The following is a 26,788-nucleotide window of genomic DNA, read 5'->3' as shown; positions in this document are numbered from 1 at the left end:
TTACACTGAAATCACCAAGCATTATCCAAGGGGATGTAGTGCTTAGGTGATGCAGACTTGACCACAGGGCCTGCCTACTCAAATAATTACTCTCTCCATACACAAAAGTTGCAAAGAAGGGGGGGTCTCCAAATTTATATTGCACCTCACAATAGATAAATTGATCTGACTGATCAAGAGCCTGGATTTGGAGAACATTAGGATCCCAACACACAAAAATCCTACCTAAGGATGCTTGAGGGTTGTTGTTCACAAAATTCCATTGAGGGTAGATATATTTCATCACCCTAGTAGCCTTTTCTTCCTTTATTTTATGCTCTAATAAACCCACAAGTGAGAGTTTGCTATTATTCACAAAACACTTAACCTCCTTTTGTTTGATTGGGTCATTAAGACCCCTGATGTTCCAAAAACCAAGATTAATGGGCTGTTTAGCCATAAAATAAACTTAAAGTAGAATGAAATATGTAAATGGCAGAATATGAAAGAATTAGGCTATTGCCCTGACAAGTTGCTCCTTACTATTCCTCTTGAGTCTTCTTATGGCAGACTTGGAGAGATTTTTATTAGCCTCAATGATGCCCTGGATAGCTATGCTTGTAGCTTTCTATTTATCTCTAGAACTTTGAATGTCAGGTGGTTTAGGGGTTGGAGGTTGGCTCATCCTAGATATGGTGTTCACCCTTACCTCTACCTCTGAAATTATGGTATTCTCTTTGTTGGTTGAGAGAATAGAGGTGAAAGAGCTAGATAATTCATCCTCACTTGTACCTATTACCATTTACTGTTGGTTACTGCTCATTACTGCATCTTTAATCTCCAGAACTTCTTCTTCAGACTCATCAGACTCCTCCATTTGATTAGGAGCAAATGTAGTAGGTAAAGCTATCAATGAATCCTGAAGGAAGGAGCCTTCTAAATGTTGCTGATGGGTGTCTTTCTTTCCCTTCCCAACTAGAATCCAGTCTTGATCTTCATGCTTGATTGGAGGTGAGGATGTAGCAGCTTTCTTTGCACATGGATATGTGGAGTGCCCAAATACATGGCAGATTTTACACATTGGAGGGAGGACCTGGTATTCAATGGGGACAACTACAGATTCCCCTGCTACAACAACTGTAACTTCATCAGGGAAGTATTGTTTGGCACTAATCTCAATACATAACTTTGCTTTTCTGGTTCTGGTTTGTAGTAGGCCAGTTTGTTTAGCTGTTTTTGCAGTGGCTTGATCCACATGAAGACCCCACTCATTTTGTCACATTATATAATACTGGTACACATGAAAAAAAAACCAAACAACAAAAAGTAAATCGTCTCAAACTAAAATGCCTAATTCACATGGATGACCTCCTTTGTTGCTACGTCAACGCTGATGATCTCGTTGAACTTTTGAATGGCTGCAATATATGCTGCATCCCAATTTTTATCGATAGAAAGATGATGTCTTTTCCAATTGCAAGCTATTGGCAGCATAGGGGAACCCGACTTTAGGAATACCTTCCATATTTTATTATGTATTTATAAAATAAATTAAGTTGGACTTAACTTCCAAAATTCATCATATAGATGACAACAAACCATTAACCAAAATCATACCTGTACAAAGTGTCCATCGTCAACAAATCCGATAGCAATAACCTTTCGTTGTATGGAGGGTAGGGGCTTAGATCGGAGGGGGAGGAATGTAAGACATTGATATTTGATAAATGGACAAAGACACAATTATAAGCAAATGCTATGAGGTGACCCATGTCAGGCATTGTCATCTAATTTTCCCGGGGCACAGGACTTTCATACCACGACAAGATGCGAAGTAATTCCCTAGCCCTCTCGGTTCCCCCTACCACTTGTTTGTAAAGGTGTAAATGTGTTTCTAACTCTTTTAGCAAATCACTTATTATCATTAACCACTCATGAACATTGCCTCTCATGAAGCCCGACACTGCCTGAAACCCACAATTCCCATCATTTTCAACATCTTTGATCGATTCAATGTAAGGTCTTATTTCTTCCGAGAACTGATTGATGAAGGAGCATGTCCAAAGTTGTGCTGGAACTTTTTGTTTGCCTTTAAGATTTCGCCGCGGTTTCTCTTTGATGGCCTTAGGGGTTGGAAGGGAGGCCTAAATGTGCTCAAACTCCAAGGGATCCCTATGCGTCGAATTTTGTTTTTTGGCTACATTTTTTTCTTTGGTTGACTTCCGACTGCATGTTTATGCATTTACTTTGGGTTCAAGGAGAGTATTGCTTTTTGGATGAGTAAGCTCTTGCATCTTATTAACGTAATTTACCTTTGCGTCATATTGATCTTCATTCAAAAACTTATTGTAAAAACAATCAAAGTGAGCCAAAAGCGTCTCCTCCATTGAACCCTCATTCCGGAGTGCAAGCAAAGAAAACTTCTTCCAATGGTCGTGGATTAACTCAATCAGTAGAGGGATATTTGTCATCTTGTAAGGAGCAATCTCATGAGCGCAAGGTAAATCATGGGAGTGCCTCAAAGCACACTCACACTCACGTTTCGATCCCACAAACCATTCGACTTGATGGGACACTGCTAGAACAAGTGTCATGGCATTCGACGAAACTGCTCCCCTTAGCCTATCAAATAGAGTTGTTCTAAAATCATGCTGCACAAAACTAAGGCTCTTCTTGAAAGAACCTTTGACTTCAGTAACTTGTAACACCATCAATCTGTGAATCTTCTCCCATATATTATCAAAATTGCATTGTAAGTTTTCAAGATGGTTTCTTAGCTTCGAATGTGAACTCTCTGCCCTATGAATAAATATGGCAAGATATTAGCTATAGCAAATAACATAAATATATGAATTTTTTTTGAAATGCGCATAAGGAAAGTGCCTAAGTTACTAATGAAGCATTTACCTATTACTTGTTAGGTTCCCGAAATGCATGACTTTGTCCATTCAAGCTCCTACAACCCTCTCTTTTTTGGGTACCAACTAGTTTTTCTCCACATACTCAAGTGTTGCAAGAACCATTTCAAAATCACGCTTTAAAACACGAAGGCGCTCCTCGTATTGTGCAACACTCACTGAAAGAACGATTAGGCTCCAACTGCAAATAAACTCCTATCACTTCTTGTCATCAAACATCTTTCTACACTTGGCTAATACGTTCCTGCCAATATGCCACCTACATAAGAGATGAGTAGCATGAGGGAAAACGTTTGTGATGGCATTCATAAGTGCCAACTCCCTATTCGTGACAATAACGGACGGAAGCACGTTGGGATCCATCATACCTTTTAGCTTCTCCAAGACTCAAGTGTAGTTTTCAGGTTTTTCACACTCCATGAAGCAAACGTTGCACAATAAGTCATCTTTATCGATGTTACACCAACAATTTGAAGCAAAAGAAACTTATACTTATTTCTCTTGTATGTGCACTCGGGGAAAAGCACGTAACATCTCCCCAGCAGATGGGGGAGACCAAACAACTTTGTGACATTCCTAGCCTTGTTCGCACGGGTCCAATGAACATGCTTGTACTCTTCTAGCCGACCCAACAAATGTTGCATTTGAGATCTCCCAGCTTTCTCTATCACTCGGTACTTTTGTCATATATTGTACGCAATTTTCATTGTCGTTGCATTTTGAGGATCTTGAACCTTTAAATGGGTTAGGATTTCTTTGGGCTTCACCAAAAAGACTGACAAATCAACCACTGTGGCAGTCTGCTCTAATGACAACCTCCCGGCATACGAATGGCCCTCTAAGTATACCGCTGGAGGATGGTTGTGAGTGCCATTGTGGATAGAGACAGACCAACCATCATTGCCCTTTACAGCTTTCAATTCAAATGAGCATTCACATTTCTTGGTGCCCATGGACCGCACTCTCTTCTTCACAACCACCTCCTTCCCCTCAACCTTCTTCACAAACGGCCTATATTTACCGCTCATTTCACATGAAAACCTCATCCTAGGTGTGCGATTCTTAATACATTTCTCCGAGCCCTTAATCACAATGACAAACCCGCGTTATTTACCAGTGCATCTTATCCAATCTACCAACTCTTCATCGAATGAAAAAACCTACACACGCATAATGTAGAGGCTCGTATTTAATTTTGATAATTTTAGCGTTAAAAAAAAATAGAAAACCGAGACAATGTGGATATAGTTTTAGGGCTAATGTGATAAAATTTGGAAGTGTAGGGTGAGAGTGTTTGGCATGTGTGTGTGGATATATATATGTGATTGTGTGGTGGTGGAGAAAAGCAATCCGCCTAAGTCCCTCATCTCTCTCACGCCATCTCTCTATTCTCTCGGCTCTCTCTCTTTTGAGCTCTCACTCACTCTCTCACTCCAAATTGTGCACAACACCATGAATCCATGATGATCCACCTTCAACCCACGTCATGATCGTGACCTAGAGCATGGGAATCGCTTGGACCAGCCCTGAGGAGGCCAAATTGTGGTAGGTCTCGAATTTAACAGCTAGGGCTTGCTGGGGATTTGGGGGTTTTTCTCAAAATAGGTCTCGAATTTAACAGCTAGGGCTTGCTGGGGATTTGGGGGTTTTTCTCAAAACCCATTCGGTAGGGATCTCTCCTCTCTCTCTACATGCTTGTGTGTTGATTATGTGCGCAATCTTCCTTTAAATTCCTGTTCCATGAAATAGAGTCGAACCTAGATGTGATTTTGGCATTTTTCGATGCGTTGAGTTTGTGATGTGATAGAGGGATTTGATACCGAAGTATAGTGATGAGAGAACGTGTAAGAGCCATAGTTGACCTTGATTGGGTAGGGGATCATATGTCCCTTCGATTAGCTTAAAATCTACCTGGAACGCTGCTCGAGTGCTCGTGGTATAGATACCATGATGAAGGGTATCGATACCTGTGATGAATCTGAAATTTCAGGTCTTGGGGTATTGATACCTGGCCCCTTTTTGGGCATTTTTGCTTGCTGCCACACCTCGGTGCCGTTCCGAACAATCTTCGATCTTTTTTTTGTACTTTCTTGACACTTCCAAATTAATCTTCCACATTGCGTCACATACTTGAATGATACCCTATGAATATTTGAAGTCCTTCCATCTATAGAATGGATTTAGACAAAGAAACAAAAAAAAAGAAGAGAAAAGCCTAGAATCAAATTTGTGATGGGCTTTCATAATAAGGACCTAGTTACTCTTTGCTCCCCAACTATGGTAGTCACTTATTATTACAGGAACACTTGATTGTACTCTTGTATGATGGAAATTCTTGGTTGCGTTCTTAGCTATTACGGGAAAAGTAGAATTGTTTTTGGGTAGAGTTGTGAGATGAAATTTTACAGTGTAATTGTGATGCTTAGAGATATTACACTCCACTCGGTGATGTGCTGACCATGAGTATGAAATCTGTTATGTGTAGTCGGATGATTTGGCAGCAGTGTACCAAAAAAATAGAACATAAGGCTAGTGAGGAAATTTGAATAAGTGGATAGGATGGGTTGTCGCCCTTGCCGTTGTTTGTTTGGCAATCCCTTACTAGTTTAACTCTGCGAGAATGAGACCATGTATGTGCTTAATGTGTTCTGAAATGGGAAAAGACCCGGGAAAGGCCGTGGTTACCCTAGTGTTTGTTGAAAAGAGAAGGACACGAAAACTTGTGAACCTCCTTAATCGTCTAATCCTTTGTCATTCCATGGAATCAATAAAGAGTTCGGCATCTTCATTTTTGGTTATCCGGATGTGAATTAAGGGATTTTCTCATGAGGTCCGTGATTGCTTTTCAAAAATGAGCTAAAGATGTTTTTTTTTTTTTTTTATAACTACGAATGTGAAGTCGAAGTCTTCTTGAATGATTCAAATAGCTTAGTACCATTTAGAGAGGAGGAAGTGTGTGCGTGAGCGTGTGAGGGTGTGTGTTATGTTTTAAGTTAAACGAAGCGGTTGGACGCACTATCTCTTACCCTAGGAAATATCCTCCATCATTAATTTTATTCGAACTGTTCTTTGATTTTATCATCTCATATGCATGTGAAGTTGTTGGAGATTTTCCTACTAGGCGCGTGTTTGCTCAACCCTTCATATTTCAGGTGTGACTTTGGAGCCGTAGCATGGGGTGATGTGCATGCATTTAGAGTGCATTCTTTTGGAAGCAGGGAAAGTGAAGACACTAGTTTATTCCATACTTAGTTTGAAGGTGTAATGTAAACTCTTATTATTTTCTTTTACTTATGTATTTTGAAAGTATTGGGCAGTGGTACCTCGTGTAGTAATAATTTGGAACCTTGTGTTTAAAAGGTTGACACGATACTCTTTTGGGAAGTAATTATGGATATTATATGTGTTATTGTGAGGATTTTCTTTAAAGAAAGTTATCTCTATTTATTTTTAAAATCGAGGCATGACACACAAATAAAATATTCATTACCCATAATATAAGTTTGCACATGACAAATGCTCCATCACAAAACACTCACCTTCTCCGTTGTGAAATACTCCGTATAATCGTATGGATGACCAATGGAAGTAGGTATAGTCAATGGCCTTACATAACTATCAAGTGTTGAAGTGTCACCCTGGAACACCCAAAGACAAGCCAGGTAAGCACATGATTCTCTGCAATTCCATTCGGATATTAAAATCTGAAAATTGACACCAAATTCGGATTTAAGTTTCTGAAAATGTTGACAATATTCGGATACTAGCATCCGAAAATCTGTATATAATTCAGATATTAGAGTTTGAAAAATTTGTGAAGTTTTGACACTGTGTGTCCGAATGTGTCAGGCTAGAACTGAAATTAAAAATAGAGGGTGAGCTTACCTCTTGTTGCGGTTTTTACTCCGTAACTACAACATCTGTGCTAGCAACTTGTTTCTCAACTTCTATTGTGTGATCTTCCAACTCCACATCGTAGTGTAATGACGGGTCAACTATATCTTGTTTATCAATGGAGGGAGATGAAGCAATTGAAGTTTCTATTGATAGTTTCGGAGGAGGAGGGCAGGAAGACCAGTATAGTGGTTGGTGGTGCTTGTTGGTAGGAGGTGGCTGGTAGTGGTGAGAGCTAATAAAAATGGAGGAGTTCGAATGGGGAGGGAGAAGGAGGGATGCGTAAAAATGGGGAGGGAAATAGGCAACCCTTGTGGTTGTTTGTGGTTGTAAGTATGTAATAAGTTTAGGGTACAAAGCTCACACTCCAGGAGGGCATTTTTGTTCATAAATGAAAAAAAATTTAATGGCTGTAGGTATAAAACCGGGCTGCGAATAGCAGCGGTCTTTTTGTTTTTTGTTTTTTTGGAAAATTTTATATTAACACCTGACATTTCACACAAATCACACATAAACACCTGACTTTAACGAAATATCACATATACACCTGACATATTAAAGAACTCATCAATTGAACCCTTACAGTAAATCTCCGTCAAAAAACAAAGGGAAAACATGTTTCTCTCTCTAATTTTACTACCCTCACTGACTTTTTTCATATATTCTGGACTTTTTTTTTTGTGGAGCCCATTTTTGAGTCGCACACATATTATTTGATCTATTGAGTATGTCAAAAATATTTTTTTGAGAATCCTTGCAAAAAATTAGCTCCATCGGATAATGTAAGTGTATGATCCAATCGTACAATTTTTTACTCAGAATTTCGCATTAAAATTATGCATGAAAAGTTATAAAATTGGATCAAACACTTACATTTACCCCGTTGAGCTTTATTTTTATAGGCTCATGCAAAAAAAAGAAAGAAAGATTAATGAGCGGATCGGTTCACTTATGGGTCCCCACAAAATATTTTTGTAACACAAATATTTTCTTCTACGTTATTATTTTTCGTTTTTCTTTCCTTCATAGTGCTGAGTTGTTTTTTTTAATTTATTTTTCACTATAGCAACTAACACTACTCAGTGTACCCATATAGATTAGTATTACATAGATTTTTGTGTTGGGTCCCTAAAAATGATCCGATCATTTCATTAGTTTTAAAATACTTTTTGCGTAACCCTGTAAAAAAATCAGGTCAATAGGGTAAATGTAAGTGTTTGATCCAGTCTTACAACTTTTTATTCAAAATGTTAATCCAGAATTCTGAATGAAAAGCTGTACAATTGGATCATACACTTATATTTATTTTATGGAGCTGATTTTTTACAAGATTGCTTGAAAAAATATTTTAAAATTAGTGAACATATCGGATAATTTGTGTGAGACCCGAAAATGGACCCCACAAAAAATTTGTGCAAAATATGTGAAAAAAAGTCTGTGTGGGTAGCAAAATTAGAAAGAGAAACATGTTTTCCGTTAGTTTTTTGACGGAGGTTAACGGTAGGGGTTTAATTGATGAATTTTTTAATATGTCAGGTTTTTATGTGATATTTTGTTAAGATCAGGTGTCAATGTGTAATTTGCATGAAAAAGTGTAATGTTTTGTTAAGATCAAGTGTCGATGTTTGATTTGAGAGGCGATTCACAACCCCTTATTTTCTCCCTTAGCCTATTAAATTTTTTTGACTAATTACAACATGACCCCTAAATGCAAAATGACCTACTTACCCTTATACCTATACATGAAATGACCTACATGCTCTTATGACCAAAACCCCTAAATTATGGTCTTCCCCCTTCCCCCTCAAAAATCACATTCACATTTTAAAAAAAAAACACACAGACTAGGGGACCTCATGTTCTTCATCTTCGGCCTTCTCCTGTTCATCTTCTCTTCTCCTCTCTCTCTCTCTAAATCATTATTCTCTTTTCTCCTCTTTCTCAAATTTTCCAATGGAGGAGGAGTAAGGGCCAAATATTGTATCAATGGAAGGTTCAAGTCCTTCCATTGATCCATTTTTGACCCACTTGTAGGTTTGGATTTTGAAATTGAATCAAATTCTATTGGCAATCATATGATGGCAGAGGAGAAGGAAGATACTGTGATGAACATTGTATCTTGGAAGCCGCATTAGGAGGTAAGTTTTTCCATTTACAATGGCCTCTGGTTTGTTGTTGTGGCGTCTGGATTTTGTAAACCTAGTTTTCGAGGGTTTTTCGATGTTTCTAGTTCGAACATAGTAAAGTAAGTAATTTCGGTAGCTAACCACTGTAAACTATTACCATACTCGACAGTTAGTTACCGAAATTGAAATACATTTTCAGCATTCAATTACCGAAATATATGTTTCTTGTTTTTGTTGAATGCATTTCCGACATGTAGTTACCGAAATATAATCTTGTTTTCAACATCTATTTACCAAAATGTATGTATGATTTTTGTATATTGTAGTTCAACAGTTGTTTACCGAAGGTTGAACATATTTTCGACATGTAGTTACCGAAATATAATCTTTTTTTCAACAGCTATTTACCGAAATGTTATGTATGATTTTTGTATATATAGTTCGGCAGTTGGTTACTGAATTTTGTACATATTTTCGACATGTTATTTCCGAAAGTGATCTAATTGTTGTTATTGTATATATACATACATGTATGTATATACTCAAAGAGAGAGAGACTAACGAACAAAGAGAGAGAGAGAGAGAGAGAGAGAGAGAGAGAGAGGGAGAGAGAGACCTTGAAGGTGCGGTGGTGGTGCGACGGCAGGAGTGGCGGTGGTACGGTGGTGGCTATGGAGGTGAGAGGCGGCAATGGGGGTGGGAGACGTAAATGTGGGGTGAGGGCTTAGGGTGGGAGTTAAAGAGTAATTTTTGAGAGGGGAAGGGTATAATGGGAAGATTAGGTACATTTAATGGGTTATATGGAGAAATATTTAGTTTTTAAAATATTAGAAATGGGCTACGTGAAGAAGTGGACTAAGGAAGAAAATACAGGGCTACGAATAGTCGCCCCTCGATTTGAAGGTGGTAATATGAAATTTTCCTTTTTTTAAAGCCCTGTAACTGGAAGAGAGAAAGAGAAAGAAGTGGGTGAAGCGAAAGCGAGGTAAGAAATGGAGAACAGTGAAGAAGAAGATGACTTCCTATCCATTGAATCCGTCACTCCGCAGTCCAAAATCGACACCATTTACCAGTCCAACACTGAAAAGGTTAATAACTTTCATCTCTTTTTCCCATATTCCCATTGGTTTGGTCGCTGAGAAAATCCAGTCGAGGGAAATTAAAGTAAAGCCCAATGGTGTGTTCTACTTCAATTTCCACAAGTTCCAAACAAACCTGAGTGTTGAAATTTCTGCATTTTAACCTTCATCATTGATTAATGTTGTTTAATGGGTTTTCGTTACATTTCTTGGGATAAGAATATCGGCAGGAACATTCATTTTTTTGAAAATAAAAATTGTTAAGGAAATAGAGTCCCACATTGCTTGGGTTTGAAATGGGTGATCACTTAATAATATTTGGGGCCTCTCCACTCATTGCCAATTGGTTTTGAGATGGACATAAAGTTTCCACATGGTATTAGAGTGGGGTCCGTTCCATCCCACATTTTAATAAAAAAAATTACAATCCACACCCCGCAAAGACAGATCAGCAAAAAGGCTGCACGATGATAGGACTCAAAAGTGGCCACACGTGACAGACCTCAAAACCAGTTGACATTGAGTGGAGAAGTCCCAAATGTTATTAAGTGATCACCTATTCCACACCCAAGCAATATGGGTTCTTGGGATAAGTTGGGAATATTTCAAAAGTTTGATCAGAACCATTGGAGGGGTTCTTATCTCATTAACCTTCTAAACCAAATTAACACTGAAATTTGATGAAAAATTGGTTGAAGGACTGGGAGGTTTTCTTACTGCAAGGACTCTGTTAAAGTCACTACCACATTATATTAACACAGACTTTTCTTCATACGGTGAAACCACAGTGATATCTGTGTGAATATTTGAACAAAAGTGAATGCATAACACAAATCAATATTCATCGAGATAGAAGGTGAAATAAAATTAGGTGGGGTCATTGAAATAAAATTACATGCGCCACAAAGAACAACTATTGAAATAAAATTACGTGCGCCACACAGAACTCAATAGGAGGTAACTTTAAAAAGGGCAAATTAAAAGATTACAGAAGTACTATGGGTTACATAAGTGTTGAAGAGTTGAGGGGGGCATATACCCCCATTGGCCATAGTGTAAATCCTGAGGTTGGGGTGGCGGAGGATGAGGTTGGAGTTGGTATGGCTGCTGTCTTTGCCAAGGGAAAAGGTGTCGTTGAAGAGAAGGATTGGTTTGATTGTTGTGACAATTCTGTTTTGAATGAGTTTTTGCAACCTAGCCAAATATGATGTATGATGTGCTTGCATGTGTGGGCGTAGATGTTTGCCTCCCGGTTAGTTGAAAATGGGTTTGAACACACCAAACACCCTAAGAAATGGGTGCAGGCGCATTAAACACTCCTCTCCTTAAAATGTTTTTTTTTCCTCAGGTACTTTACATCGCGGACAGGAGCGTGAATCTAGAGAGGATTTCATTTGATTGTTTGGTATAATTGTTCCTAATTATGTCTCTCTTTTGTTTTTGTTTTTTTGAAAATTGTCTCTCTTTTGTTTAACCACGAAAAATTACATATAAAAAGGACGCAACTCTTTGAGCTATTGATATGCAATATGTATGCTCCTGAAGAGGTAGAAGCCCCTTTACTATCTGAGTTTTGTGTTTTTAAGCTGTTTTTGCAGTGTAGCCGAATATGGTGTCATATGCCTGCATGTTTTAGTGTAGATGTGTGCCTTCCCCGATATGTTTAATAGCGTTTCAATTTGTTACTTTTTAGGCTTTGAGATAGTCAAACGCCCACCACAACAATTTTCCCCGCATTTCCTTGGATAAATGCAACAGTTATAAGTTGAAGACATTATGCATGTAGGGAATCAGGAAACTCTGTTTTGAGCTTTTGGATTTAAAGGATGCAGTGGAGAACTTGTGTCGAAATACTCGCACAAAATACCTGGCTTTCTTGAGGTAATGTAGTGTGTTTTTCTGCTGACATCTCTCTTTTCTGTTGATAGCACACAATGAGCTAATTTGTGAATAACCGTAGGAACCAAACATGACATATACTTCTGCAAAAATGTCTCTATAAAACTTCCTAATATTTCCAATCACTCTCTAAAGCCTTGGCTATGGCTGCATGACTATTGACGGCGAAAATGAACTTGATATCCTGTCTACTTTTGGTGTGTTCATAATGGGAGATCGTGGTAGAAAGATAAAACCATCAGGGAACCAAGTTTTTACACACGTAAGTGATGCATTTTACAAATTTTGCCCATTTCTTGATGAATCTTCGTTACTTGGAATAGTAAATTTAAGAAGTCAAATGTAGTTCATTGTTTAGTGTTTGATGATTGCGAAGCTCAGGCATGTTTTCCACGACACGCTTGCGTAAGTGCAATGACTGGGCTAAGGTCATATGTTGTCCTGTATATTGAGTAACTTGAGTTATATTGCTAGAAACATGAAGCCTCAAAACGTTGCACCTAAAGCCACTAAACTCCTAAAGTATCAACATTTCATATTTTGGGACTGCTAAACGAACTAGCAGTTCAAAGAGTCGTTGACTTCTCATGGGTATTGCCATAGTCAGTGTTAACAGTCTGACGTATTTTAGTAACATTGTTGAGATATCACCTCCTTGTTGAATATATGTCCTGACAAACAATGTGGCTATTAAATGATTCCTCAACTGCATATAAGCTTAGTTGAATGTCTTTTCGTTCTGTAACTTTGGTAAATAGATCTGATCCACATATGCAGAATATTAATTATGGTGATTATTGCAGGCTATCTGAAGAAGTGGTGGAAACGGAGCATGAGTTGAATGATCTATGAAAGCTTATTTCTGCTCAAGGGATCCTTGTGCATGATTTGATGAGTGGTGTATGCTGTGAATTGGATGAGTGGAACCAAGTTATTGGTGACATCCGGGAAACTGAGCAAAACTAGGAAAATTCTAAACTTGAGGATCCCTTGCCAAATGAAGCAGAAGATCACAAAAGGATATTTTTGGAGAATGTTGATGTTCTCTTGGCTGAGCACAAAGTGGAAGAAGCATTGGAGGCAGTGGACGTTGAAGAGACAAGTCAACCAGAGCTGAAAGGCTCAGGAGATACTTCATCTGCTGAACCCTCGTCGTACAAGTCCGCCTTTCTGAAAAGAAAGGCAATGGTTGAGGATCAACTTGTTGAGATCACTAAAAAAACCTTGGTTGGTATTCTTGAACTGAAGAAGGCTTTATCTGGCTTAGTAAAGCTTGGAAAAAGCGCTTTGGCTAATCAGTTACTGTTGAAATCTCATGGATCGCGGCTTCAAAGAAACATCGAGGCTTTTCTTCCATTTTGCCCTAGTTACCTAGAAACATATACAGCCACATTATCGAACCTTGTGTTTTCGGCGATCTCATTGACATCAAAGGACTCTAGCTTGGTGTTTGGCGACAATCCTACTTATACAAATAGAGTCATTCAATGGGCAGAATGTGAAATTGAATCTTTTGTATGGTCGGTTAAGGAGAATGCTCTTCCTTCTGAGACGGTTTATGCTTTGCGTGCAGCCAGTATTTGTGTTTAGGCTAGTCTTAGTCACTGTTCTGCATTGGAATCGCAAGGCCTAAAACTCTTAAAGTTGCTTTTGGTGCTTTTGCGACCATACATTGACGAAGTCATGGAGTTGAATTTTAGAAGGGCTAGAAGACAAGTTCTTGACTTTGCTGAAAGTGACGAGAGCTTGCCACTGTCGCCTCGCTTTGCCTCTCCACTTTCTATTTTTGCAACATCATCTGATAACTTTCTCATCGGTTGTGGAATGAGGTTCATTTTCATCATCAAATTATGTTGATTCTAGGGAATGGAAACTTATATAGTACATGGTTTTCTGTTGGGTACACTAGAAACAAAATATTTGCTTGGCATAAACATCAGGGATTGCAGAACTATTAGTATTTTGAGAATGATTTTGACCATGTGATTCATGTTGTTACTCAAGAGTCTACAGAACCATTTTTCCTATGATATGACATGCATGAGAAAATCTTAGTTGGCCTATAATTATACTTTTCATCTTAAAATTGACTGTCAAGTGTCAAACCATATTCCTTGTTGTCGTCCACCTGTATGTGGTCCTGATCTTTTGTGATTTTTGCAATGACCCTTACCATTTAGTAATCCGAGGAAACAAGCTTCTGGAATTAGTCCATGTGCCAGAAATTTTTGATCTTGTTAGTTCAGATTACATGTAGACTTTACATACACTAGGAGGCATGGTCACTCCTCCTAGCATACTGCATCCCTTGTATCTGGTAATGATACTTGTCGAGCATTAATATATAAGTGTAAGACCCACATCCTAATGTATATATATTGTTTCCATATTCATCTAGAAGAGTCTATGCTTCAGACATACATTAGAAAGGCCCGTCCATCGCGGGGGATGCACATTAAACTCTTCTTGGCGCTTCACACAAGCTTCCAGAAATTATAATGGAGGCGTTCATGGACACAAATGAGTTACCCCTGGGGTCTTAACACAAACCTCGAAAAACTAAATGGAGGATTAAAAGAATTAAGCATTTGGCTATTTAGTTATTGCGATGGTAAACCTTTTTAACCGCTGAGGGTTTCCTATTTCAACTTTCGTCAACATGTGAACTTAGAGAATCAATTAATTACTATTTTCCGTATAAATAATTATATCTTTGCTCAATTTTGTTCTTCATTCTTTAAAAAACTGCCATGATTGTTTGTCCAGTTTTGTGTCATATACTTGCCATGTCTTCGCATTCATGCCTTGTGGTATGATGTATTGGTAACGGTAGAGACATGTGTTCGTGTAAACGGGGTAAGTACATCGCCGTGCATGCTTATTTGAACATGAATTTGGTACCAAGTCAAACTCAGATCTCAAAATTCTCCGCATGGATATGCGGTGTGATTGGCTGGATGGTGACTTAAATTTTTTTTGTTATACTTTGGGGATGTGTAGATAGCTCAAATATCTACATGGTTGTTGCTACATTCGTGGTTTAGTTATCAATTGATAATGTAGAGGATGACATTCTTTGCAGGAGATCGTAGAGCAGTTGACTCCCCTAGTCATTTTTCACTTTGGAGTGAACATCCTGACCAGAATTTCACATCTATTTGACAAGTATGTGGATTCTTTGATTAAAGCGTTACTTAGCCATTCTGAAGATGACAATCTTACAGACTTGAAAGAAGCTCTACCTTTTAGAGCAGAGACGGACTCTGAACAGCTTGCGCTATTGGAAACTGCGTATACTATTGCGGACGAGCTATTACCAATGGCTATGTCCAGAATTTTGAGTGCATTTAATGAAAGCAAGGAAGCAGGGACTGGAGTACGTGACAACATCATTGCCACATCAAGCAATACTATAGAACTCAAGGATTGGAGGTGCCATCTTCAACATTCACTAGACAAGCTCAGAGATCACTTCTGTCAACAATATGTTTTGAGTTTCATTTACAACAGAGATGGGAAAACGCGTTTAGCTGCACAGATTTATTTAACTGGTGAAGGAAAGGATCTGTTCTAGGATTCTGATCCTCTGCCTTCACTACCCTTCCAGGTTGTATTTTCCTTCTCAAACTGTCGAAAGTATCATATTTGGTCGATGTTTTTACTCTTCAATTTTGCATGGTTTTGTTAATTACAATGTTCCTTACATGTCAAAAGTAATGGTAACTTGTAAAATATTCTATGAGGAACTTTTAGGAATGTGGACATTGGGTCAACTTTAGCCACTTCATGCAATCTTATCTGCTTTAGTTCTTCTATTTCCTTGTAATGGAAATTTGTTTCGGGTATTTGAATCGTTTTCCCCTGCCAGTCTATAGTTGCATTTGGTTATTAACTTGTTTGTTTGTTTCAAGTTATTTTATCGATCTTTCATGTTTTATTTTTGCTAAATGTTGTGGTATTAACATGTTTGAGTGCAGTTTTACCTTGTACTTGCAATCCTTCTGATATTAATATGCAAAGGAAATACCCCTTTTGGTGTCCTTTCTTGAGATTGTGTATTTTCTTCTACTGCCAAAGCTGTGTTCCTGAAATTGAACTTTTAACCCTAGAAATGATACACAAAAGGAAAACCTAATCAAGCCTAATTGATATTATGCCTAATCTATGATTACAATATGATTACGCCTAATCTGTGCCATAATTGGAGGGATACACTACAATACATTTCCTTTCACCCCCCCCCCCCAAAAAAAAAAAAAAAACTTGGATGCGTGAGTGGAGAGCATAGAGAGTTTGCCAAGGAGAAAGCAAAATCGGGCTGTAGTGTGGGTCTTCGTGAAGAAGTCAGCCAACTGCAACATGGAGGAAACAAAGGGTAAGGTAATGGTAGCTGACTGAAGATGCTAACGAACAAAATGGCAATCGATTTCAATGTGCTTAGTATGTTCATGGAAGATCGAGTTGTGGGCTATCTGTATAGCACTCTTATAATCACAATACAGAGACGTAGGATAAAAGACAGACACCCATATCCGAGAGGAGCCAGCGAAGCCAAACTATTTCTGAGGTAGCATGAGCCATAGCACAATATTCAGCTTCAACGGTGGAACGAGCAACAACAGATTGCTTTTTGCTTTTCCAGGACATAAGGGAATCGCCTAGAAAAACACAAAGGCCAGAGGTTGATTTGCGGTCACGAATATCACCTGCCCAATCAGCATCGGCGTAAGCTTGAAGAGTCAAACTTGACGTAGAGGAGAGCAAAAGACATTGATGGATAGTACCACGAACATAACGCAGAATGCGTAATCGGGCGGCCCAATGGATAGACCAAGGAGCACAAACATACTGACTCATAATATGAACAGCATGGGCAATGTTAGGCCGAGTCACAGTAATATAAACCAAGCAGCCCACCAACTCACGATATTCAGTAGGATCCTCTAAAGGAACACCATCAGAGGGAGAGAACTTGGCATGGAGCTCAAGAGGAGTGTCAACGATTTTGTTATCAGTGAGACAAGCACGGTGGAGAATATCAGTAGCATACTTGGACTGGCCCAGAGGATACCCTTTAGGAGAAGATGCAACCTCAAACCAAGAAAATACCAAAGAGGGCCCAAGTCTTTCATTTCAAACTCACGGAAGAGATGGCATTTCACGTCATCAATAGCAGTAGAATCAGAACTAGTGATGATCATATCATCCACGTACCACAATAGAAGGATCAGACAGCGAGAGGTGCACCAAAGAAAGAGCGCAGAGTCATGCATACTAGGCTGAAACCCAATCTGAAGAACCACATCTTGAAAACGGGCATACTAAGCACGAGGAGATTGTTTCAAACCATAAAGGGCGCGGCGCAGGCCACAAACAAGACCAGAGGGATAAGAGAAGCGGGGAGGAGGACACATAGAAACCTCTTCAGAAAGATACCCATTAACAAACGTATTCTTCACATCTAACTAATAAAGAGGCCACTGATGCACAACAGTAACATATATCAAAGTGCAAACAGTGGTCATTTTGGCGATAAGTGCAAAGGTCTCCTCATAATCAATCCCATACTCCTGAGAAAACCCATTAGCATCTAAGGGGGCTTTGTAGCGTTCCAAAGAGCCATCAAAATGAGTTTTCACCTTATACACCCATTTGCAACCAATGAGATTCTTACCCACTCCCAAGTATGATTTTGAGCAAGAGTAGTAAGTTCAACATTCATCGCTTCCACCCAATTATGATCATTACAAGCTTCTTTATAAGACCTAGGCTCAAAGTAAATGTGAATCTGAGAAAGAAAAGATTGATAAGAAGAGGTAAAGCAAGTATGAGAAAAATCAAATTTTACCTGTGGATGGCAATTTTCACAAGCAGGATATCGGCGAGGAGGCAGATCAGGAGCTTTTGAAGCAGGCTGGGAGGCAAAGGTGGAGAATAAGCTATAGGAATATCGGATACCTCAAGAGTGGAGGTATATTCATCTGACGACACGTCCATAGGGTAGGGATCAATATGAATCAGATCCTCTTTGGCCATAGGAGTAGCTTTGGGAGGAAAGTGAAATAAGGTAAATGGTCTAAGAATGTGACATGTCGTGATATATATAACTTCTTTGTCACTGGATCATAACATTGATAACCCTTTTGATTAATCCATACCCCAAGAAGACACATACGGCACATCAAGCACTGAGCTTAGTACGATCCTTCTTGGGGAGAAGGACAAAATAGGTAGAACAAAACACAAGGAGGAGAGAGTAGTTGGGAATTTGACCGTAGAGTCGCTCATAAGGAGAACTACCAGACAGAAGGGGAGTGGGCATCCGATTTAAAAGATAAGCTGCTGTGAGGACGGCTTCTCCCCAGAAAACAGAAGGAACGGAAGATGACAATAAGAGGGATTGAGCGGTGTTAAGAAGGTGATGATGCTTCCTTTCTGCTCTACCATTCTGGGAAGGAGTGTCAGAGGATTGATGAATAGTCCCATGTGTGTCTAAGAAGGCTGTAAATTCAGAAAGAGAGTACTCCCCACCCAGGTCAGAACGAAGGGTTTTAATAGATGCAGAAAACTGAGTTTGAACCATGGCATGAAAAGTCTGATAAATTTTAAAGAAATCAGACTTGTGTGTCAACAAATAAACCCAGGTATACCGACTATAATCATCGACAAAAGAAACATAATAAACATAACCAACTTTTGTTGCAACTGGGGATGGGCCCCATAAATCTGCATGAACAAGCTAAAAAGGAGATGAAGAGACAGAAGTACTTTTATTAAAAGGCAATGCAGACATTTTGGAAAGTTTGCAACCACTACAATCTAAAATATCACTGATAGAAATTTGACCCAAAGAACCAGACTTAACTAAGAGTTTAAGACGCTCATTAGACAAATGTCCTAATCTAGAATGCCAAAGATAGAAAGGAGACGACTTCTAATCTAAACAGAAAGACGATGCAGCAGTAGAAGATGACTTGGACGGGATGTGCAAGCTCTCTAAGGTATAGAGATCACCAACTCTATGGCCTGTCCCAATTTGCTTCTTGGACTCCCGATCCTGCACAACACAACCAGAGGAAGAAAAAACGATATCAAAACTAGAGTCAGATAGCTGGCTAATTGAAAGAAGGCTTAATGTTAACTGAGGAACATAAAAGACATTAGAAATAGATAGCGAAGTCGAGTGGATGGAACCAATAGAAACAACATGCATGGGAGATCCATTTGCAGTGGCAACACTAATAGGAGAGGAGGGAGAGACACATTTAATAAGAAGAGAGGAATCAAAAGTCATATGATGTGAACAACCAGAGTAAAAAATCCAAGTGGTCGGTAATATACCTGTTACACCTGAACCATGCAAACCTGAGTGGGTAGAGGACAAGGCAAAAGCTTGGGAATGATCCTCCTGAATGGCTTCCATGAAAGCCTTATACTGCTGATATTGCTCGAACATGGGAGGAGAAGGAACCACACCAGAGTTAGGTGCTGCTAAGGCTGCATAGGGGCGATAATGCTGGTGTGATGACCGAGAAGGACCACTTGAGTGAGAATTATTTCTGCCCTTCGGCTGAACACGCTTAAGGCATGCATGCTTCCAATGACCCTTCTGATGACAATAGCTACACTTATCTGTGGGAATGTGAGGCCGAGGATTGCCCGAAACCTGAGAAAGATGGGATGCCAGAGTGGGCAAGAGAGGTGTAGAGTACTGAATAGGCAGGGCAGACTGGGTAGCAAAGACAGACTATGAGGGAGGTGCAAGATTAGCCACTTTGAACTGGGTTTCCTCAGCAATAAGCTCATGAATAGCACCATCTATTGAGGGCAATGGAGACCGGTGCAAGATAGCCCCACGAAGAGGCTCAAACTGTGTCCGAAAGGCCATAAGAAACTATACAAGTCGCTGCTCCTCACGAAACTTGACATAGCTATCAAGTAACTGCAAATCTGAAGTTTCCGTAAGAGCTAACTGATCCCAATAAGTAGTCATCTCAATATAAAACTCTTGAATCGATTTATTGTTTTGGGTGGTATTCCGGATAGACATTTCAAGCTCGTATTGTTTAGCAAAGTTCGATTCCAGATACAAAGCTTTTAAATAATCCCAAACTTTCTTTGCTGTGTTATATTTTGAGAAATTCATACCAATACTTGGTTCCACTGAGCTGTGAAACCAAGTCAGAATTTGAGCATTCTCTTTGGTCCATTTTCCTAAGGTAGTGGAATACCCTGGGTCTTTTGGATCAGAAGGGGGGTAACGTTGAACCATCTACGTGCCCCCACATTTCTTTACCCATAACAAAAATTTTCATCACATGTGACCAATATGAATAGTTATTACCAGTCAAACGTACGCTAATAGGGATCTTATCGTCAACCATGGTGAATAACAGAACAAAGAATCTAAAATAAAGCCAAAGTACTGAACCAGATCTGTTCTAAAGAAGCAGAATCAGAGCAGTTGCAATCAAACAGAGTCACCGGAGAGTAGTCAGAAGGTTGCCAGAGATGACTGAGTGATGAGTAGTGTCTGAAACAGGTAGGAAAAGGCTGGAGGAGCACCTTTGGAGGTCATTGGAGACTGTTGAGGGTCGCTGGAGTGCGGAGAATTGCTGATGAGGGTCGGAAAGGGTTTTGTATTTGTCGGTTATGTATTTGACTGAGAGAGAGACAGACAGACAGAAAGATGGAGGTGGACAGATTTAACAGAGGGAAGTTAAGAAGCTATTCCAATGAAATGCCGGATCGGTATAGCTCTGATGCCATGAAACCAGACAAGTGTAAAACAGAGGGGAGAAAACTGATATGTGTTATTGATTCATAGATGATTACAAAGTTGGGTATAAATAACCCTAGAAATGATACACAAAAGGAAAACCTAATCAAGCCTAATTGATATGATTATGCTAATTAAGCCTAATTGATATGATTATGTCTAATCTATGATTACAATATGATTACGCCTAATCTGTGCCATAATTGTAGGGATACACTACGATACATTTCCTTTCACAGTACCCTATGCTAGGATCCGATACCCTACCCTACCTTATAATAGGAAAGTGCACCCTAAAACCCTATGAAAGTCTCTAAACCCTAGGGTACCCTATGAAAGTCTCTACCCTAGGGTACCCTATGAAAGTCCATACCCTAGGGTACCCTACCCTACCCTAGGGAGTGGCTTGGGCCTACTATGAACTTTTTAAAATGGACTTGACACCTTACAAAACTAATAAGTGGACTTGTGGGCTTATGAAATTCACATAATGGACCTGAGACCAATTTTTTATTGATTCATTTAAAATTGAGTTGATAAGGCTATGGCCCTTGTTTGGTTCATCTTCCCTTTCTATTCCTCTCAAAACTATATCAATTATTTCAACAACACTTTGCAAGGTAAAGAGCATCTGAATGAGAAATAACATGAAAGACAAACGTAAAGAGTGTCCTATGAGTGCCACTGTGCCGACATGTGTTCAAACAAAAAGAGCACTCTATTAGAAGTGCGTATGCTTCTTAGTGTTCTATGGAGTTTTTAGAGATGTATTGGTAATTGGTATTATAATAGTTTTGTGTTTGTTTGATACGTGTTTATGAGTCTATTATATGCATTGCTAAATAGTTGTGAATAGTCTCTCTCTCTCTCTCTCTCTCTCTCTCTCTCTCTCTCTCTCTCAACTTCTTGTTGGCAGTTAATTCTAGACATGCACTTCACTGTTGAAATAACGCGTTTTACGGGTTACCATCACGATAGATCCATCAGATGGCATCTGCCATAATAACTCGCGCAATTCGGACCTTCTCCGCCAGGGGCATAGATCCACAAAGGTACCCATCTTTTTTTTTATCCTAAGGTACCCATCTATTTGCTTTGATTTTTCCCCCACAGAATATAAAAATTTGCTTGGATTTTGACTTTATTTTGCCTGAAAATTAAACTCTCATTCCTTGTAAGTGCACTTCCCGAGGACGAATGGTTTGTCGAGACTGCCAAAACAGCTATAAACAAGCTTCTATAGGGAGCCTCCGGTTCGGACGGATCAGACATTGAGGAAGAACACCTCATGATGATGCATGATGATGGACAGATGATGATGATGATGGTGAGTGATGGTGGTCACATCTTGATGAATGATGAGGACATCTTTGATTTTGATGACTCTCCTTCTTCCCTTTCAACACTTGGTTCCCTCGAGTCATTTGTTTCTGTAGAGATGGGTGAACTTGAAAGTCCCGGTTACCTAACGGATCCTGAAAGCTGAAAGCATTGGATAAATTCATGTCTAATAGAGAGATTTATATGTTCATATGCTATTGAATATGCAGTTAAAGAGTTAGTTTGGTTATCGCTGTTGTAGTTTGTATATTTAAGATGTTCTCTACTGGTACTACGCATTTATCATATATTTGTACTTCATGGTAGAACTGAGAAGAGCATGTCTTGGAAATTTAGTTAGGGGGCTGTTACCTCCCTATAGATCCAAGCAATTTTTAGCAAAAATAAATAAAAAATCATGTCAATTGGCTGAAACTTTATTATGTTGGTGCATTTGTTCAGGATACATTTTAAAATTTCCAGTTTTGATTAGGCAATTTTGTGTTCAATTTGTGTTTCCATCGTAGATTGTCTGGGTAAGGGAAAGTAAAAAAAAAAGGAATATGATTGGGGCTTGTTTGTAGGTAAATAAACCAAAGAAGGCCTTTTGTTCAATTTTTGAAGGAAAATGCTAGTAATGAGCAAAAAGTGTATTGGTATTCATGGAAAATATTTAGAAATTGACGAACAATGGGGTTGGTATTTACTAGTATTCATGGAAAATATTTAGAAATTGTGGGCATGCGTGCCCATTTTCGGAATTTCCGGATTCCAAAACGCAATGGGGCCCGGGTCGAGGGAGCGCGAGCGGGGAAGCAAGCGCTCGCAAAATACAGAGTCGCCACTCGGGTTTGAAGGTCCGACACTCAAGGAACCGTATTTCGAAGCACTTGCCGCGCTGATTGATTTGAAAAAGTTAAGGAACCAGTCCGTCATAACCATATCTGGGTTCGGGAGCCAGGTTACGAGAGGGGAAGGGTTTTATGGCACCCCTCTCACCCAATCCGGAGATCGGTCTCTACTTAGGCATTTGCGAAAGATGTTTGTTTACGATTTTGTTTGATTAATCAATTTTTAGCCATTTAGGGCGGGGGAACAGTTTAAGGGATTAAAACTGTAACAGTTTGCAAGATGTGATATATAGCATGGATGAGCGAGATGACGAGTAATAAACAGAACGAAGTTCAAAACATCGATCATACATCAAGACAGCGCCGTGTATGATTTTGGCACGAAGAAACAGCCAGCTTGCATGCGTGAGTTCATCCGCATGCAAGCAAACCGTCGCGCGACATTCCCATACACTCGCGCGAGTATTCATGTTTCACCAATGGTTTGAACTTCATTCCCTTCTGGGCTCTGGAAGGACCAGTGCTCACCCAGGTGCAAACCAAACAGTTTATGGGTACTTGAAAGTAAACAATATTACAGCCAACAGATAGAAATATTATGAAAATGCAACCCCTAAACAGTGGGGGTGTCTAAACAGAGGCCAAGGCCAGGTTGCTCATGCAAGGGCAGTACCTGGGAAACAGAGAACCCTCGCGCGACAGTATGAGACAGCCGCGCGATTGTTCTGACTGGACTTCCAGGAATTGCTTTGCATACTTAGGGCTCTGAGACATGTTCAAGAGCATCCCAAGAGCATTCCAAACCAAGAGGTGTTATAAACTAAGCCTAACAATGATTTTCAACATGTAAAACAGCAAAGCAGTGAGCTAAAGCTCCTTGAAAGACTTTTAAAAGACTACAAGCACAATAATAAACTTAAAGACCAGGGTCCCTTCCCCACGTGGTCCATTCTCACGCAGACAGAATTGTCGCGCGAGCATACGGGACCATCGCGCGAGGGTTTCCCTGCTAACGGCTCTTGAAACTCTGCCAGCTTTAGGGCCAGAACTGGTATCAATTACCAGCCTTGACCCTGCCAGCCCCCCTCAGGGGTTCGAACAGTGAGCAGAAAGATATTATACCTTTGCTTTGAGTGCCTTGGAAATGGCTTGAATGATGAGATGGTAAGATTTGGAGGGTGATTATGTGGGAGTGAGTGGTGTGAGATGTTTGTGCTTGAGTTTTCCTTCTTCTTTCTTGGAGAGAGCTTTTTTTTTTTTAACCCTTTGCAAGGAAGCATAAGGGGGGGTATTTATAGGAGAAGGGGGTTAGTGGATGGCTAACCAAGGCCTTGTAACCAGCCAACAATGCTGGTTACAAATGCTTGGTGGAAGAGTGGGTGGCAAAGGTGATGGGAGAATGGAGGGTGAGGTGGTGCAAGGGGAGCCCCCCCAGAACGCTGTTCAGCCGAGAAAACGGGGTCACATAGGCCTGTAGCCCCCTGACCACCACGCAATCTGGGTGAAAATGACAGGTGTTGACCATCGCGCGATGGAGTGAGACCATCGCGCGAGGGTCCAGCTAGCCCCGCGATGGTCAATGGTCAAAGCTTTGACTTTGACCACCACCTGGCAGATGAACCATCGCGCGAGGGTTCTAGATTGTCGCGCGACATTCAGACCAAGGTCCAGGTTCTGATTCAAGGGTTTAAGGGTTAAGGATGGGTTCCACACATGCCAAACTCAAGCCATTCCAAGTTCTCGGGACTGTTTCGACCTGACTCATCATCGGGGAATCAAATACCGTAAGTAAACTAATCTGGAAGCCCAGATTGGGGTGTCTACAGTAGCCCCTCTTTGACGGCACTTGAAGCACCATCGACTTGGTACAAGTAACGTCAAAGAATTCTAGACACCCCTCAAGGCAATCCAGAGCAAAGCATACTAGCGAAGTAGACAAGTATACTTACAGAACCTAATTGGTTGAATGGACGGACGGACCGTCGCTGGGGATGGAAGTAGAAGTGGATGAATGCATCGCCGCTTGTTGATCGAATTTGGACAGGACAGGCTGTCGCTGCAGATGTGGACGGGACAGACCGTCGTTGCTGGGGATCAAGCTATCCTCGGCACAAAGTATTCCAACAAACACGGGTAGGTCGTGTCAGGCAGGTTGAATTCCATCTGTAGGGAATCAGAGCCAATCTCCTTATCAAAGACCATCCGAGAGAGAGCAATAAGTCTGTTGGAAAATGCACTTGCGGCTAGACTGAGGGTGATTGTCGTTCGGGACAGGCCAAGACGGACTCTTCTGGGGAACAATCAGTTGCGGATGAACGGACCATCGAATGATGTTCTGGTCGTTGTTTGTGGATTTGACAGGACCGGCTGTCGTGAAGGCAGACGGAGAGATCAATGTGCCGAATGATCAGATCATTTGAGGAACTTTGACAAGAGATGGGCTGATCAGTGTACCGAAAGATCAAGCCGTTGGGGGATTTGACAGGAAGGATCATCAGTATAAATGATCGAACCGTTGAAGTCTGGATGGGAGGATCATCAGTATAAATGATCGAACCATTGCAGACAGGATGGAAGGATCATCAGTATAAATGATCGAACCGTTGAAGTCATGACAGGAGACGGGCTGATCAGTGTGCAGAATGATCAAGCCGTTGAACTGGTGGAGATAGACGATATGGCTGACCGTCATGGATGATATGGCTGACCATCGTTGAATGACTGATATGGCTGACCGTCATTGATGATATGGCTGACCATCGTTGAATGACTGATATGGCTGACCGTCATGGATGATATGGCTGACCATCGTTGAATGACTGATATGGCTGACCGTCATTGATGATATGGCTGACCATCGTTGAATGACTGATATGGCTGACCGTCATGGATGATATGGCTGACCATCGTTGAATGACTGATATGGCTGACCGTCATTGATGATATGGCTGACCATCGTTGAATGACTGATATGGCTGACCGTCATGGATGATATGGCTGACCATCGTTGAATGACTGATATGGCTGACCGTCATTGATGATATGGCTGACCATCGTTGAATGACTGATATGGCTGACCGTCACGGATGATATGGCTGACCATCGGGTTGATTGAGTCGGACGATATGGCTGACCATCAGGTTGATTGGGTCGGACGATATGGCTGACCGTCGTTGATGATATGGCTGACCATCAGGTTGATTGAGTCGGACGATATGGCTGACCGTCGTTGGAAATTGGATAAGACCGGCTGTCGTTGATTTGAAAGGGGAAGATCAGTGTGCAGAATTGTAACGCCCCGAATTTCGGGTACGTTACAAAGACATTTTATTCATAAAATCAAATGGAGTCTGGGCGTTAAATAAGTAATTTTATTGAAAATAAACTGAGTCAAGCTCTTTATTACAACAGAAACTTAAAAGGAGTACTTTTATTACAAACGGAAGGGAACTAAGGTTCCTAACTACAGCTTCGCCTGCTCTTCCATCTGAGCCAGCTCTTCAGCTCCAAAGGCCTCCAATGTGTACGGCTCACATTGATCATCTACAAAGTCTGACACATTATACCAGCGTCGCCACCGATATAATATGTCAGGGTCACCAAAAAGGCAACACCGTGAGCTACGAAAGCTCAATAGAAAAATCCTATACCCGCTAACCCATAACTAACAAACAACAGGTTATAACATCACATCGATTTCCACATGATACGTATATACAAAGCTAACATTGACACATCCATATTCGAATATCAATATACGTTGGTGTCCAAGATTTTCCGTGTTTTTCCTACGCGACTCGTCGTAGACTGTGTCAACATTTTCAGTTACAACTCAACCTTTCAAAAACCATTTGTTTAACTCACACAATTTTACATTGGTTCCGTACCGCGGATAACCAAGCTACACACCCAACCTCGGTTCCGCCGCGCCGGTCTCCCGAGT

The 26,788-nt window shown here is 40.3% G+C and overlaps 1 protein-coding gene and 1 pseudogene across 1 annotated transcript; one reads left to right on the top strand and one right to left on the bottom strand.

The window, feature by feature from the left end:
* Positions 1–3,580: 3,580 nt before the first annotated feature.
* Positions 3,581–3,943, bottom strand: LOC131313944 (PKS-NRPS hybrid synthetase cheA-like). The gene has a single exon (XM_058342439.1). It carries the CDS (start codon positions 3,941–3,943, stop codon positions 3,581–3,583), a length of 363 nt encoding a protein of 120 aa, XP_058198422.1.
* A 5,916-nt stretch (positions 3,944–9,859) lies between these two features.
* On the top strand, positions 9,860–22,437 carry LOC131313943 (exocyst complex component EXO84C-like; annotated as a pseudogene).
* Positions 22,438–26,788: the final 4,351 nt, after the last annotated feature.

Source organism: Rhododendron vialii, chromosome 13a (assembly GCF_030253575.1).
Source record: "Rhododendron vialii isolate Sample 1 chromosome 13a, ASM3025357v1".
NCBI lineage: Eukaryota > Viridiplantae > Streptophyta > Magnoliopsida > Ericales > Ericaceae > Rhododendron > Rhododendron vialii.
The sequence above is the reverse complement of the archived record's forward strand: the minus strand, read 5'-3'. Positions and strand labels throughout refer to the sequence as shown.